We start from the raw sequence: 16,569 nt of genomic DNA on the forward strand, positions 1-16,569 counted from the left end.
CACATTTTCACTGAATGCATGTAACAGGCCCTGTAATTACTCTACATTTGAATCAAGAACAGGAAAAGCCTCTGGGTGGCTTACAGGGACTTCTGTGATTTGGTCACCATTATCTCTGACTTTATCCTCTTACCTCCTCCTACTTGTTTATGCTCCAGCCCACGCACCTACTCCTTAGTCCCCAAACATGTCAGTCACTATGCTGGCTGCTTCTAGTGCTAAGAAGCACTTGCCCAGCTGTCAAGTTTCTCAGTCAGGCCTACGTGGCTGACACCACTTACGCTGAAATCCCTCCCTCGCCTCTCAGTCTCCACTCCCCAGCCTGTAACACGTAGTTACGTATAGATACCCATATACGTGTGCATACGCATACACAGCATATAACATCTTCTAAAAATCTTCATTCATTATTTAAGCTCTACCAAGGCAAAGAGTTTTGTTGGGTTTTATTCACCACTGTATCCACTAGACAAAGCAGCTCAATAAATATTTGCTGAACGAATAAACAAACTTAATTCATCACCTAGGCCACAGAAACCACCAGCTCTGGGCAGGCTGACTCTTCAGTCTCCTCAGTGATCACACCGTTCTCTTCACATTTCTGGATTTGGTCCCTTTTTACAACTCAGACCAGCCTCTCCTCTACCAGGATGCTTTCCTTGATAATCTCAGCCAACCAAGGCCTCCCTTCCTCTTACAGCCCTATTACCCCAGAGTATCTGGTCTCTTTGCGTGTGTGTCATCCACCCTCTATCCTCCTTAAAGGCAGGGTCTGGGTTTCTTACAGCTCTGAGTTCCTACAATGTCTCTCTTTTCTGAAGGTGTGCAGTTTCTATACCCAGACAAAAGACTTTCAGAAATTCAGAGACCATTTAGTTCTGAAGTTATAAACTAGATCAGCTCACAGATCTATTGTCATTGGCCTCAAAGTTGTTTTTAACCCAAATGGCAATGTTTTAGGCAGGCCAGGCCCCTCCAGTTCTCTCCAGGCGGGACCAGTCCCCAACAAAGCTTGAGTCTGAAACCCGATGACTGATGTGTGCTATCTGCCTGGCACTGAAGGCTGCTCAGATGAGGGGACCCTTCTGAGTTGTGAACCCAGTGCCAGCTCAGTATCCTCACTTTAAGTGGAATCAATACTATTATCATGTCATTCCCCTGACAGACCTTGTACATTCCATGACTGCCTTCCTCCTGTATCAGTACTTTATACGAGGGCTGTAACAATAGCTACTGAGCTCCAATTATAGCTATATTCAGAACATCTTCAAAAGATTAAAATTTTTATATCCTTATTCTTAATTACTAAATAATTAACACTCAAGAGAACATCCGATTTTAAGTCATTAGAGAAAAAAAGAAATTTCACATTTGATGCTTGAGAATATAACGATTCTTAAGGAGCATATTATTAAAGTCAAAGATGTTTTAAATCTAAAGCTATATAAACAAAGCCAACTGTTTAACCCCAAAAAAGTATGCCCCGAAGCAATTGCTTGGTAAGTAAAAATGGGCAGGAACACATCGAAAGTGAATTGAGGCCGTGAATTAGGCAGAAGAGCTCGAGGTGGTGAGTTAGAAGGCACTTAGCTGGCTCGATCACTTTCCAGTCTCAACTTTCTTGAGTCATAATAAAGGAATGATAAAACCTTGCATATCTGAGTCACCAGGTTAAAATGAGATAAAAATGGCTTGTTGCTTTATAAAGTGCTAGATAAAAACAGAGCTGAACAAATATAGGTTGGAGACCTGGCCCTGTCATTTGTGAACTATGTCATCTGGGTACAAAATGTGCCCTACCCAAGCCCCATTCTCTTCGTCTATGAGAAAGGTTAACAAAGAAGTGACCTAACAGTCTCATCTAGCATCACTGCTGGATTCTTGTCCACGGAGATTCAAAGCAATTGATATTTTCTTGCTAATGACTTTCTCACATAGTTTTTGAGAGATTAAATGAGAAAATCCACATAAAGTGGTTTGGCACAGTGACTGGTCGAATATATGGTCATAAAGACAAACAAGGCTTGAAACTATTAAGAATGTACTATGTAGATGGTCGTTACTGGTTTGCATGAAGAGGCATATAATATTACTGCATGCTTACTATGTGTCCTAGGCACTGCACAGGCACCTGCCACACTTCTCTTACTTAATCTTCACAGCAGCCCTGTGAGGACATCATCGGTATCATCGGTACCAAACGAGTCATGGCTTTGTGTGCCCACAGGGAAGGACAGCACACTAGTGCTGGGGTGGAAAAATAGGTTATGTCTCAGCTGTGCACAAAACAAACATGAGACACTTTGAAGTTTGTAGGGCTCTGTTTGGTCAATGAGTGTGAGCCCCGACCTGACCCCACTGATCCTGCTTCCTAATGTTTACATCTTCCCCACTGAACCCTGTCTGACCCCGAACTGATCCTGGACACAGGGCTGATCTGTGTGACCAAGTGAATATGGGAGAAGTGAAGGGACGTGACTTCTAAGTTCAGGTTATGAAAGACACTGTGCTAGGGAGTATAGTTAACGATGCTGTGATAACTACGTACGAAGCAGGCTGGGAACTAGGCTCATCAGGGGATCACTTCGTAAGTTATATACATGTCTGACCACTATACTGTACACCTTAAACTAATAAATGTATGTCAACTCTAACTGAAAGATAATCAGACAGACAGACAGAGACACACACACCGTGGCTTCCATTCTGGGTGCTCTTTCATGTTCTTGCTCTCTCACTGAAAGGGCAGAAGCCCTTTCAAGAGAAGCACTAGGGAAAGGCTCATGTGGCCAGAAGCCAAAGCCTCACGCAAACAGCCAAGGGAACAAGCTACAGGTGTGCCCTCTGCCCTGGGGATCTGGAGAAGACTGTGGCCTCGTGACAGATCCTGAGCCTGAACTGCCAGCTAAGCTGCTCAACCCCTAGAAACCATGTGAGATACTGTTTTCTGTTTTCAGTCACTAGGCTTTGGGGTAATGTTTTACACAGTAGTATCTAATACAGATGTGCTACTGACACCCAGCGGCTAGGGCTAGGGGCTGTCTGTCCACACTGTTCCTGCCCCAAATGCTGGCCAAGAAAGGCAGGCCGCCACCAAAGGGTTTGGACACAGCAACCTTGGGTGGCAGATAGACTCAGGAGAACGATTTCCCAACATTTTCAGTTGTTCTGTTTTATGCAGAGACTATCCTGGAAAATGTTTCATGTACTCTGATTAGAATTTAACATAAAAAATAGATGCAAGTAAGAAAAACACAGTGGAGTTATGTAATTTGAGATAAATAATTATTAAAAATCCATAGCATGAGGGAAACTCTGAAGGGCCAAGAGAAGTGGAGCCGCTCCACACCGCCCCTGGCTGTCTGGGGATCAGCGAGAGGCTGAGCACTGAGAAACAGCTTAGCACATCCTAGCAGACCCTACCACTAAGGCGCTCTGGGATGAACTTAAGAGTCTGCCATTTAGACACCAGTATCTCGTGTACAGATAAAATGTCAAAATCATCAAAGAGGTATAGACCTAATGGAATCCTCAAACTCAACTCACTGCTCACTCAGAAAGTTACCAATTCCTTTTCTAGTCAACTCATTAAAAAAGATTTTCTCTAAAACGCTTAATCTTTTTCCAAAAATTCCCTTGAGATATCAAATGTTCCATGTTTATTACTTTTTGTTGCTTCCTTTCTCATTTCTGGCCTTTTTCAAAATTCTCTTGGTCCAGTTTGGGCCACATCTTAATATGAAACGTCTGCCTCAGAGAATGCTATGTGGGCTCAACGTGGGCCATTCCCCCTCACCTGCCCTCCACATGGAGCAGAAGGGAGAGACTGGGGGCCAAGTCGGGTTCTGGGAGGGCTTGGTTGAAAGGGATCACAGGTGGAGGGCAGTCAAGACGAGAGGCTCTCTCGCTTTCTGATATTATATTAAAGACAGGAAATCAAGAAAATTCTTGAATCAGATAATGGATCTATATGGAGTCCACTTTATTGGTAACGAGTAGGTAATAAATCTAAGAGTGGAGACTCTGATATCATCATGTACCTAGAAAGTTGAGGTATAAGAAGTTGGCATTTAGATTAGTTTCAGAATGTGAAGAGAGTTCCTTTCATTTATCATCACTGCCTGATAATCCTTTCGAAAGGGCAAAGCAAACAAAAAGGGACAGAAGACTGCCCCAGAGACCAGCAGAGTAAGCTACTGCTTATTTTATCTAACTTGTATTTTAAGAAAGGTGGTCAGAATCCAACTGTCAAAAAGCCACTTTACAACTCCCCTTACTTACAGCCTCTTTTTCTCTGTCCATGATCGTTTCCAGCTCCTCAAAATGCCGAAGTTTGATCTCCAGTTTCTTCATCTGTGTCTCAACTAGGAGAGCTACCAGAGACTTGATCTTTCTCTCTTCCACGGCAGCCAGGTGCTAAACACAAAAGATCAAATTATGTAGTCAAATATTTGCTTTAAAAAGAGTAACAAAATGCCGATGTGCTATTTATCAAGTGGGAATTGTATTATTAAGAATGGTGCCCTAGATGTCTCCTTTGTATGTTACTACCAAATATCTACTTCAATCTAAAAGACCAACTGTCCCTAGATTTCTGGTCCTTAGAGGTATAAATCAGCCCTTTCAAAGGACTACAGGAAACCCCTCCTGTGATAAATCCCTCCCTTCAAAGAGCCCATTGAGGAGGGAAGGCTGAACCAGAGTCCCCGATGGGCAAAGAGGGGACACAGGTGGCCTGCGGGGAGCACTTCCCCACTTACCACCCACCCTCACCCTACCTTCTGTCCCTCCCCTCCCTGTCCTTCCTTCCTCATGAACTACCCAGGGACAGGAAGCAGTGGTCTCCCTCGGCAGCCACCACTCAGGCGGAAAGCCTCTGCTTTCTCTCTGCTGAGTGGAACTGTGCACGGAGAGGAGGGGTGAAGAATATTCCACTCCTAGTTCAGGGAGAGGGTCCAGAGCAAGAAAATCAAATCTAGTACAAGACAGGCAGTGGCTCTGGAAGGATGTGCCGCTCGCCTGCCACGGAACTCATGATGAGTCCTCCCCATGCTTCTTGTGAACTCTGCAGCATGCAGAGGAAGACAGCACATCACCCAGAGAAGACAGGGATCTCATATTTGGCCAAGACTCTGACTACCTGGCAAGGGATCAAGCCCACCTTCTCCAGACGCCACCCAAGAGCTTATACCAACTAACTCCCAGCACCGCTTCGCACTCACTTTTATCATATCTGCTAAATTTACGTGCTTATCTTGCTTCTACACCAGGTTTTCAGAAGGAACATGGAGCGGCCGTCTTACAATTTGTGTTTCTTACAGAATCTAGAAGGAGCTACATACAGGAGGATTTTAATATAGCTTTTGGGAGCTAAATTGATAGACAACGTTTTAAAAAGTGTTATTTTTCATTCTTTCATAGTTGAAAAAGAGAAATGTAGTCTTATACAATGGGCCCATCAAAGAGTAGATTCAGAAGTGCAAATAATCTGCAGCTATTAATGATGTTTGCCTCCCTAAACTACTTGGAGCTACACCAATTACACCAAAAGTTTAAATAAAAATTACATGATTCTAAGCCTGCTATCGGTGTATAGTGTTTATGCAGTTTATATTTCTGAGTAAGAAATTTATGCACATGATATAAAATGGAAGTTTACAAGGCGGTTATCAAACGAGAAGTCAGGTCTTCCTTTCGCTTGTATTGCCTCGCGGCCACTTTACCTCCCCTTTGAAGGAGACTAATGTTATCAGTTTCTAGATCTATTTTCATGAGAACGGAACTCTGTGGGCTTTGGCAGAAAATGTTATATTTTTTTAAGAATTACGCAGGAAGTTGGGGGATACCCCCAACTACAATTCATAACATTTCAAATAGAAAGGACCGCCAAGTAACAAGAAAACAAACATTAAAAAAAAGACCCACAGCAAGGAACAACTTTGGAAATTTAATAACATTAGACAGAGTGAAAATTCTAGAAGTTTCCAGAAAGGCAAACAAATAAAAAAAATAGGTTTGTACACAAAAGTTCAAATTGTATTGATCTTCTCAAAAGCAATACTAGGTTTTTGAAGACAATGGTAAATGCTTTCCAAATTCTGAAGGATGATGAATTTCAATCTAGAATTTCAAGAACAGCTACTTGTATGAATTGAGTACAAAATAAAGACATTTTTGAAATCAAGGACTCAGTAAGTTCACTTCCTACACATGCTACTGAAGGATATGCCACAGTTAACAGTGTAAAACCAGAGAAAGACAGGGACACGATATCCAGGAGTCACAGACTCAACCTAAAAAAGCAGCCCTAAGCTCACGGGGGGTCATCAACAGGACAAACGCAAGTGGGGATGAATGAAACAAGACCGGCAAGATGTCGATAACCGACCTGGGTGGTGCGTACACAGAGTCAATACACTGCTTTGTCTAATTTGTACATATTCCAAAAGTTTCATAATAAAGTTTAAAAGGGGGTTGTGGGTGAGTCGACAGATGGGGCTAAGACAACCGGACATTCAAAGGCAATATGATGAAATTGGACACTATCTTACATTATACACAAAAATTAATTCAGTAGGTCATAGATCTAAATCTTAAGAAGAAAAAAGAGGAGTAAATCTATATGATTTTGGGTTAAAAGATTTCTTAAATATGAAACCAAAAGCACAAATGATAAAAGAGAAGATTGATAGGTTGGACTTCATAAAAAAGAACAGAAATTCCTGCACTCATTTTTGAGGTGATAGAGCCTGTTTCAAAATCTCAATCAAAAGTTCAGAAAGTCACACCCAAGGAACAAGGGTGATCCAGAGAGAGAATGACCAAACTGCCATCTAGGTTCCACTCGGTCCTCCCACCTTCTCAAGTCTCTTAACGTGACAGAGGAAGGCTGAACCTTATATACAGATACACCATCACTGAGAGCATCGAATCCTTTATACATGCCTGGCATTCAACCAAAAAAAGCAGGTCCACAGATGGCACAGACACTGGACTTAGCAGACGAGAATTCTGAAATAAGTTAAGGTCACTGTGTTTGAAAAGATGTAAAAAAATAAGGATAAAAAGAGAATGTCAACGGATTTCGAATACATACATAAGAATAAATACGTAAGAACAAACATGCACCTGATTAACTATATGACTAAAAAATAAATAATAACTCAATAAATAGGTTTAAAAGCAGACTTGACTAGCAAACTTAAAGACAGGTCGACAAAAAAATATTCAAACTGTAGCAAAATGAAAAGAATAAAAAAGAAAACCAGAACCAAGCATAAGAGACTTGGGACACTGGCAAAAAGTTGAACAGTTATGTAAATGGAATCACAGGAGAGGATAGAAAATGAGGTAGAAGCAACATTTAAAGATAATGGGTGAGAATGCCTCGAAACAGATGAAACAAATCAACTGAAGATTCAAGAAGCTTAACAAACCCCAAGGAGAGAAAATTCAACAACAAAAATCATATCAAGGTACAACACAGAGTACTGAAAACAAAAAAGACAATCCTAAAAGTATCCAGAAAAAAGAAAAAAAGCACTTTACCTTCAATTACTTCCAATGACACAACAATAAGGACTGTAGCTAGCTTATTAATAGTTACAATGGAAAACAGCATGGAATTTTTTTAAATGTTAAAAAATCTGTATCTGCCAACCTTGAATTCTATACCCACTGAAAATAAACTTCAAATATGAAGGTGATACCAAGACCTTTGAAGTAAAACAAAAGAAAAGGCATTGCTAGCAGGCCTGCACAGTAAGAAATTCTAAAGGGAGTTCTCTGAACAGGAGGAAAATAACTATTCCATTAGAGAAAACACTGAAATTGAGAAAGAAACTGAGAAGCAGTCAACCAGGAAAGGTGAATTATGTTCCATTGCATTAGAGAAGTGGTAAAAATAATTTGGATTTAATTGTAATAATTCAAGAATGCAACATGCATTCATTAGAAAAAACACTAAAAGAATAACAAACATGTAATTAACCTGATCACAGAGGAGAAAACAAAATAAAAAATATTGGGTTAATTAAAAACGTTACATTGGCGGACACCGGTGAATAATACACAGGACTGCTCTGTAATATTTTTGCAACTTCCGTGAATCTACAGTTATTTCCAAATATAAAGTGGGAAGGAAAAAAGCTTGTCAAAGGCTATATAACTACCACGTGGCAGAAAAGGGATTAACATCATGGTTTGAAGACTTTTAGAATCTTTTAAGTGATATAAAAGGTGTGAGGTAGAAGAGATACTGAATTAGTGTTTAGGCAAATGTTATTTTACTACCTCATATATTCAGTTTGCTGAGAATTTAAATTGGACCCCCTTAGCCCTTAAATAGATGTTTTAATGTTCTTTGATAGTTTTATATGTACTTACCTTGTCTCCTTCTACACTGAGTTTTTTGCCACTCCAGCCCCAGTGAGTACAAATTCTCTCTTGTTAAGCTGCACTGCCCGAAGGTTAATAGATGCACTGCCCGAAGGTTAATAGAAAGGTTAACAGAGAGGAGAGGGGAGGCCACAGTGTTTACTGCCATGACACCATGGCCTAGAAGTTACCTTGCGTCTCTGTGACCATTTCCTCATCTGTGAAAATGGAAAACTGCACCCCCAACAAGATGGTTGTGAGGACACACACACACGACAGCAGGTGCCTGATACTGTGAGCCGTGACCCTGCCCTGGAGCCCATTTGGTGGCAGACCCTCTTCCACCTGCACTGGACCACTCCCAACGCATCTTTAGGACTTGGCATTAGGCATCACTTCCTTGGCGGAGCTTCCCTGCGTCACGGCTCCACAGCCTCCGTGACGGTACCTGCCACACTCTATTTTATCTATCCGCCCGACTTTCACTCCCAAGGGCAAAGGCCCAGAAAAGCCCCATACTTACATATGCCTGGCAATTTTAGAGAAGGAAATCAGGAAAGGAGATTTGGAGTAGAGAGGACAGGGAGACAGGCAGCCTTGATCACAAGCCTAGAATTTACCTGGATCTGAGGTTAAAAAAAAAATCACTAGAAATCTCTAGAAGTAAACCTGGGCACCATGGAGTTAATTAGGATGAGAATATTACCAGCAAACCACTGCCTTCAAACTAAAGAAATAAATTCTAGTAAAAACCTCAGGGGAAGGGAAAAATTAAAAAAAGCAAATCAAAACTTAAATCTCTAGGTTTTTTGAAAGTTTAGTATTAAAGATTTACAGAATTATTCAGTGTGATCTCTAGTTAAACTTTCTTTAGGTATCAAAATGACCCCATTTCAACGGTGAGAATTATTCACGGGTACGGTTAATAACATCTGGGTTTTGGATGGAAATAGGAGAAAAGAACTAACTGCACATTAAGTTTGGCTTTTTCACAGAAGCCTTAATAACGACCCTTTGTACAATTACTGAAACCAAGTGACTGCAGCCTCTCCTCTTTGTCCACCTTATTTATAAGGGGACAAATGAAACAGCAGGTTTCTGTGAAAGAAGCAGTTTGTTTGCACTGTCTTTCTAAATTCTGACTGAATCCTAATAAATTTGTTAACCATGTCTCAATGTCCTATATTTCTAGATGTACAGGAAGAACCTTTTTTTTTCATTTAACTTCAAGACTATTCATATTTTTACTGGTAAGAGATTCTTTCTCATCTGGGAGAAGGAAAGAAGGAAACTTCTTTCACAGAACTGCATACTTCCTGCTACTAAGACTCAGAAATTTTGCTAATTTATGGATGTGGTGAATACCTGTACCTAATCAATCCAGGAAAAGTCGAAGAGGCTTAGAAACAGATTCTGAAGGAAATGACAAAGCTGTCACAGGACCCTGAAGTGATCAGATAATGTTACCAAGCACTGGGCAAAGTTGTTCATGGGTCCAAATACTAATCAGGTCTGCTTTAAGGGGGAAAAAAAAAAATCTCAGAAGATGGTAAAAGTGAGGCTTAATTGTTCTCATACATTAACGGGACTGGGGGGAAATACTAGGTTTATTAAGCACTTACATCATTCTAGACACCATGGTACGTTTCCATGCTAGGCATTTTTATGCTAACTTCTTTTACTTCTAATAATAACCTACCAAGAAACGCATTATCTTTATTTTAGGGAGAATAAAAGTGAAGCTTAGAGAAGTTAAACATCTTGCCAAGAGTCGCATTTAAGTGAGCTGGGAACTGAACTCAGTTCTGAAGAGTGCCTAGAAACGAAGCTGAGCCGTAAAAAGGTGACACACTGGGGCTCAGGGAGGAGTTAACGGCATTGTATAAAACAGTACTGTACAAATGTTCCTTCTTTTTTGTTATTTTTTGGTTCTTAGAAATTAGAAACTTAAATCACAATTAGTATATCAGAGGTGCTAAAAAAAAATTATTATTTTTTTGAGCTAGCCATTGGGTTTTTAATAGTAAAATGTTTGAAAATGTTTTTTTTTTTTTTTAGTATGGAGAATTATGTCGGATGTTTCTGGGTTGACTAGGATCACCAGACTCCAAGTATGCACATCTGGGTTTTGGTTCTGCCAATAACCAGTTATATAACTTTCAGCCTGTCATTAACTTCTGTGGGTCTGTTTCTACATCCATGAGATGAAAGAGTTCAATAACTCTAAAATCACTCTGTGATACTACACATGAAATGTCTATTGTTGTTAGGGCTTAAAGTATCTATTCAGGCAGTAAGCCATTTATAAACATATCTTGTGTGAAAATCAAATATGCAAAAGAATAAATTTATGTGTTGTAAGTGTGTGTATGCTTGAGAAGGCAGGAGTTTCATTCCAAGAAATTTTAAAACAGTATGTAATTCCTAATTAGATCTCACCTAGTAAACTCACTGGTTACTCACTGGTTACATTTCCAGCATTTTATATATATAGACTCTAACATTTTTTTCTTTACAACTAAATGTATAGTCTAATGGCTCAACTCAAATGATCGTGAGGTTCAAGGTTAACAGGTTCCTAAGAGGCAGGGACCATCCATATCTATTTTAGGCATCAGATAAATCTAGCATTGTAGTAGTGTCTGGCACATAATGAACATTCATATACTGGTTTAATGAATAATCAAAGTATGGCACTTTCCAACTTACAGAAATGCTTTTTTATACTTTTTTATACTTTATAATAATCTTGTCCAAAAGGCAGTACTTCTGATTCAAACAACATGATACAGGTTTAGAAGTTATTTTAGTTGCCTAAGGTTAAGAGACTAATGAACGGCAGAGCTGGAACTACAATTTAAATTCCAAATCCACAGGCCTTTCACTATCTCCCAGTGCCTATAAAGAATAACTGATATATTAGCGGATACTTTCCTGGAGAATTATTACAAGGGATTGTGGAAACTTAAAGATGGAAGCAAACACAATGGCCATCCTTCCATTGAGAGGCAGGGTCTCTTGAATCAGGGCAAGCTCTCTAACTGCTTTGCCCAATACAAAGTAGTGCCATTTTCCAGGGACCTTCCTGTCCCGTCCCTCGGAATGTTCTTTCGGGGAGTCTCAAGCTGCCATGTAAGAATTATGATCACCCTGCTGGAAAGGCCACAGGGAGAGACCCTGAGGCTACATGGAGAAAGAGGATGCAGCTACCCTGCCAAAGACTAGGACTTGAAGGAAGTTGTCTCAGACCCTCTAGATGGACCTACTGTGAGGTAAAAAACACTAAATGACTCAACTGATGCCACATGGAGCAGAATCGCCCAGCTGTTAGGTGCTTAAATTTCACAAAACCATGAAATATTTTTTTAAACCACTAAGTTTTGCTCCTGGAAAATAATTTGGTATCCAGAACTTAAGTGTTGTTTCAACGAAAAGTTAAATGTGAACTTGGGGTCATGCAGTGGATGCAAGCTCAAAGGACCTCAAGAAAACCAGTGGTGAGAGCTTAAGGACAGAGAGGGAAATACTACTGGAAGTTGGAGAGAAGTTAAGATCTTTATGATATACATTATGATGTGATATACTAGCACAAAGTCTGGAAACACTGTCACCTCTGTGTGTGAGCTTGTGGATCTGGCTGGAGTGACTACCAGGCAAAATGTAGACGTTCTTTTATTTTAAACAACCAGAAGAGAAAGACACCTTTCAATTAAGAAGAAAACGATTCAGTTTTCAGTTAGAAATTGCCTAGACCAGGGGTCCCCAACCCCTGGGCTGCAGATTGGTACCAATCCATGTTAGGAACAGGGTCGCACAGCAGGAGGTGAGCAGTGGGCGAGCCAGCAAAGCTTCATCTGTATTCGCAGCTGCTCCCCAGCACCGGCATCACCGCCTCAGTTCCACGTCAGATCATCAGGCATTAGATTCTCAAAGGAACATGGGTCCCTGGTACCAAAAAGGTTGGGGACCGCTGGCCTAGACAATTTAGAGGATACAGAGTGGGGTTTGAAAATAAAACTGTTTCTTATCTCTGGTTACTCCCAGTTAAGAGTTTGAAACTAAGAAATGGCTTCAGGACAAAGATCGAATCCAGAGCATCACCATTAAAGCATGACCAGAGTAACAAGCTCCAGGTGTGGCCGAGAGACTTTCCACAGGGGAGCATAACAGGGTTCTTAAGAATTGAAGGGTATGCCTCTTAGACCCACTCTACGAGACGGGGGGCCTCGAAATATCTTCAGAGCTTATTTCCTGTATTTTTTTTTGTTGATCTTCCTAGACCTATAAGTTAAAGTTTACCATTAATTTGGAAAGTTTTGATTAGCTACAATTTCTTTTCCTGCCTCTTTTACCGTCCTTTCCTTCTGGAACTCTTATTGCTGGTCAAGAAAGCCACTCGACAGCAAAACTGGGCTAACTTTTTAATAGAAAAGGTAGAAGACGCACAAAGGAGAATCAAAAGCCCAGACAGCCCAGTCAGAAACTTTGACCAATAGAGTTGGGTAGAAGTTACACAGCGCAGTACCAGGTAGGGGGCCAACCTGTAAGACAGTGGCAAGTTCTCCTTCTTGTCACTCAGGACACTTTTCTCATTGTTACAAGCTGCCACGTAAGGAGTCCAACTACTCTGATAGTGCCCTAATATGAAGAAGCCCGAGATAACTTCTTAGGGAGTCTGTGCGGAGACAGTGATGCCAGCGGCCCTCAGGTGGTCTAGGCATCAGGCCTGTGAGTGAAGTCATCTCAGGCCTCCAAGGCAAGTCAGCCATGAAGTGAACACTGACTGAACACAGCCAATGCCACGTGGGGCAAAATTTTTCCAGCTGAGTCTGCCTGAGTTTCTCACTTGTAAAAATCATGATATAATAAAACGATAACGGTTTTAAGCCACTAGGTTTTGTGGTAGTTACACAGCAATGGAGCGGGAGCCCCGCTGACACTCAGGCTGCGGATGCCTGCAATGTCTGGCAACAGTGCCAGGTGGAGCCTTTCAAAAGAAGGCTGGACAGAGCCCCAAGCCTCCACACACCGGCTCTATAAAACCTAAGAATGATGAGGTCTCAGTGTGCCCCGGATGTATGAAATGTAGAACCTAAAAAACATATAATCACTGGTAAGAAAGAAGAAGTCAGAATAGAGTCAAGGTTAGTTTTACATTAACAAGGCATAGATTCTAGCTGGTCTAACAGAATTAGTCTCTATTTCATCATTTAAGGTGGAAGTAAACAGGGCTGACTGTAGGCAAACCAGTCAGATAGTCAATACTGCCTTCTGTTGTCTCTCCCCCGTAGCATCAAGTAAAAGACGTGGTATCAATAATCAATGCAAATAGTGTCATCAATTTTAATCAACACTTATCTGGTTAAGCCTTATGACTAAAATGTACAATGAAAACTTTCCTATCTCGAGAAAGAATTTCAGGTGTAAGGGAGGAGATAAAAGGTATTTCGGAGGGGTAAGAAAGAATCTTCCTTTTCCTCCAAAACTAACCCCTAGTTACCGTGCAGACAAACCATTAGCCATTTAGGGTATGCGGGCATGACACAGTGGTAGACTAATGTGAAGGAAACGTCCGTGGTCTTAAGAATATGTGATCCTGGAAGAATTTAATCCCATTGCTGCTGAAATTGAGAGAATGTTCTAGTTTCTGGAATTTCTAGTTTATTTCAGCAAGAGTTCTGGACTCTTCCTTCCAGCTAAATCTAAACACCCAGATGGAAAGGATCCAGGGCACCCACACACCACTCTTCAGGTGGGTCAATTCACAGCTTGTCAGCAGGTGCAATGGAAAAACAGGCACGCTACCGACGAGTGCCTCGCTGGCAAGGACGGGAAATGTCGGGGAGCAGGCCCACCCTCTCTGTTTGGGGCTCGATCCAGAACCTCTGATTACCGCTCCGTGTCAGAGTGACAAACAATTAAATGTATCAAGAAAACTCATAATAACAAAGCTGTTTATAGACACAGAAGAACAAAAAGGGAATAAGAGAAAACTTGGATTGGCTAGATAAGTTGTTCTAATTACAGTAATTTAAGTGAATTCCTTACCCCTTAATTACCATGTAGCACAAAAACGATTGTGTGTGCTGTGAAATGTGTAAGATCCAGCTGTAAGTGGCCCTGAACAGTTCATGTGTGCCAAGTCATGTAGCAGGAGCATCTGTGTCACTCTTACCAATCAGTAGAAAACGTAGGTGTTTTGAGAATAAAAATCTAAGTTCCCAGTTATTATAAATAAGAGTGAATGACGATTGAGGGACTAAAAATTCATTGACCTGGAAAGAAAACGTTCTCCGGACACTACTGTATAAAATGTCTACGTGCCAGGGAAACCGATCCATAGAAGCGTCTCTACAATAGAGGACGCAAACGACTGGCTCGGCGGTCAGCAGCCGAGTGCACAGAGGACGCACTTTTGTCCTGAAGCTGCACGTGTGAACAGCTATGAGGTCATCACGTTTTCATCAGCTATGAAAACATCATGAAGCATCCGTAAAACTTTTTACGGTAATCTGCCATTTTAGTTCCTTCTCCAGCAACCTACACTGAAGCACACAGAGTGGTGCAGAGTGGTACAGAGAGCAGAAATAACAGAAAAGAGAGAACCACGTTCTGTGAGAGGGAAGAGTATCCAGAAAAGCCCAGCTGGATCTGAGAGACGGGGTTCTGTCTGGCAGGATGGCACGGAACAGTTCAGGATGGACAGGCAATAAATGACACCTGTGAACTGATGAGGGTCTTGACCATGAACAACTCCTGAATTCCCTGCTAAAGAGTTTGACGTTCTAGCCTAAGAGAGATAGGAAGGTTATCTAATAAAGTATTTGCTCACATTTGTCTCTCTAAAGATTCTTCTGCATACTGCATGATCCCATTTGTATGGGATAGGAGAAACTAATCAACGGTGTCAAATAGGCCAGTGACCACTCTGGACGGTCGGGTGACGTCACACTGCTTGACGCGTGTGCTGCCGGTGGCCTCAGAGGTGGGCCCAGTCTCCAAAAAACTCGGTATCTATTTTGAATGTTAAGTTATACTTCAATAAAAATTTAAAAAAGATAACTTTGGTTGAAGGACAGAAAATGGCAAGGAGACAAGCATCATAATGGGGGACAGACCTAGGGGAGCAGGGAGGGGCCGGGCGTTGTCGGGTGAACTAAAGCGCGCGGAGGATTTGATTTGGTGGCTGAAAGGTGACCTGGGCTGCAGGTCTGAAGACTGGTGGATGGGACTGCGGTGCTGCACCCTGAGGAACACAAGGGAGGGCAGCCGTCCTGGCCTCAGCTCCTCACAGAAGAGAACGTGCACGCCCAAGACCAGCGTTACGGCCTGGAAACCGCGTGAACAGCAAGAACTCGAGCGGCTCAGAGTCAGAGACCCCGAACGCGGCAGAACACGAAGACTCAAAAAATGCTTCCAACAGAGGAGCAAAACCAAACGAACGTGAAGCACCACCCAAATTGGTGTCTACACCAGTGCTCACCCGGACAAGGGTGCACCTCAAAACTCCTAGGGGTGGGGGCAGAAGGGACGAGTTTACCTAGGATCGTGCTCGAGGACCACAAAGTCAGGATGATCTTTGGAAGAGACTGGCCAGCGTGACTACGCAGGACCGCGGCCCATACACGCCCCTCCCCACCGTCCACATCTGCGACCGATGGGTGGACACTCAAAACAATGGTCCTGGGGTTTGGCTGAGTCAGGCAGGAGTCTCTTATACATCATGCTCCACCCAAGAACGCTTGGAGAAGATCGCAGCAGCTCAATGGTCTGGAGTCTTACAGACCTTGAAAGAACGCCTTACCGATGAAGAACAGCTCAAGATAAAACGGTCAGGCACGTTCTGGTAACTACTGCTTGAAACGTGGTCACTTATGATGGAAGGAAACTACTTCTGAGTGTAAAATGGAGAAGCGGTAAAAAGGTTTTTTAAAACCACATATTCACGTCTGGAATGCTTGAAAATGCAAAATTAACAAAAAGCGGGGAAAATCACATTCCCTTTTCTTCTTAAATATGCTGTGAAGCCAAAACTGTGTTATAAATAGAGAAAGCCACCCCCAGAAAAGCTGGCAAATTCAAGAAGAAAAGAGCTATTTTAGGTTCCCTCTCTCTCCTTTCAGTCTGTAAGAGCAGGGTGAAGTATTTATACAAGGAAACAGATTTCTGCCTTAAAAATCACAAATATTTCAA

At 41.8% G+C, this 16,569-nt stretch overlaps 1 protein-coding gene across 1 annotated transcript in view; it reads right to left on the reverse strand.

Moving 5' to 3' along the window:
• SMARCC1 (SWI/SNF related, matrix associated, actin dependent regulator of chromatin subfamily c member 1) overlaps positions 1-16,569 on the reverse strand; it is a 126,387-nt gene that overhangs the window by 20,532 nt on the left and 89,286 nt on the right. Inside the window, exon 25 of the mRNA XM_006914879.3 lies at positions 4,282-4,416. Within this exon, the coding sequence (XP_006914941.2) occupies positions 4,282-4,416 (135 nt within the window). The remainder of the gene's footprint in view (positions 1-4,281; positions 4,417-16,569) is intronic.

This window comes from Pteropus alecto, unplaced genomic scaffold (assembly GCF_000325575.1).
Source record: "Pteropus alecto unplaced genomic scaffold, ASM32557v1 scaffold156, whole genome shotgun sequence".
Lineage (NCBI taxonomy): Eukaryota > Metazoa > Chordata > Mammalia > Chiroptera > Pteropodidae > Pteropus > Pteropus alecto.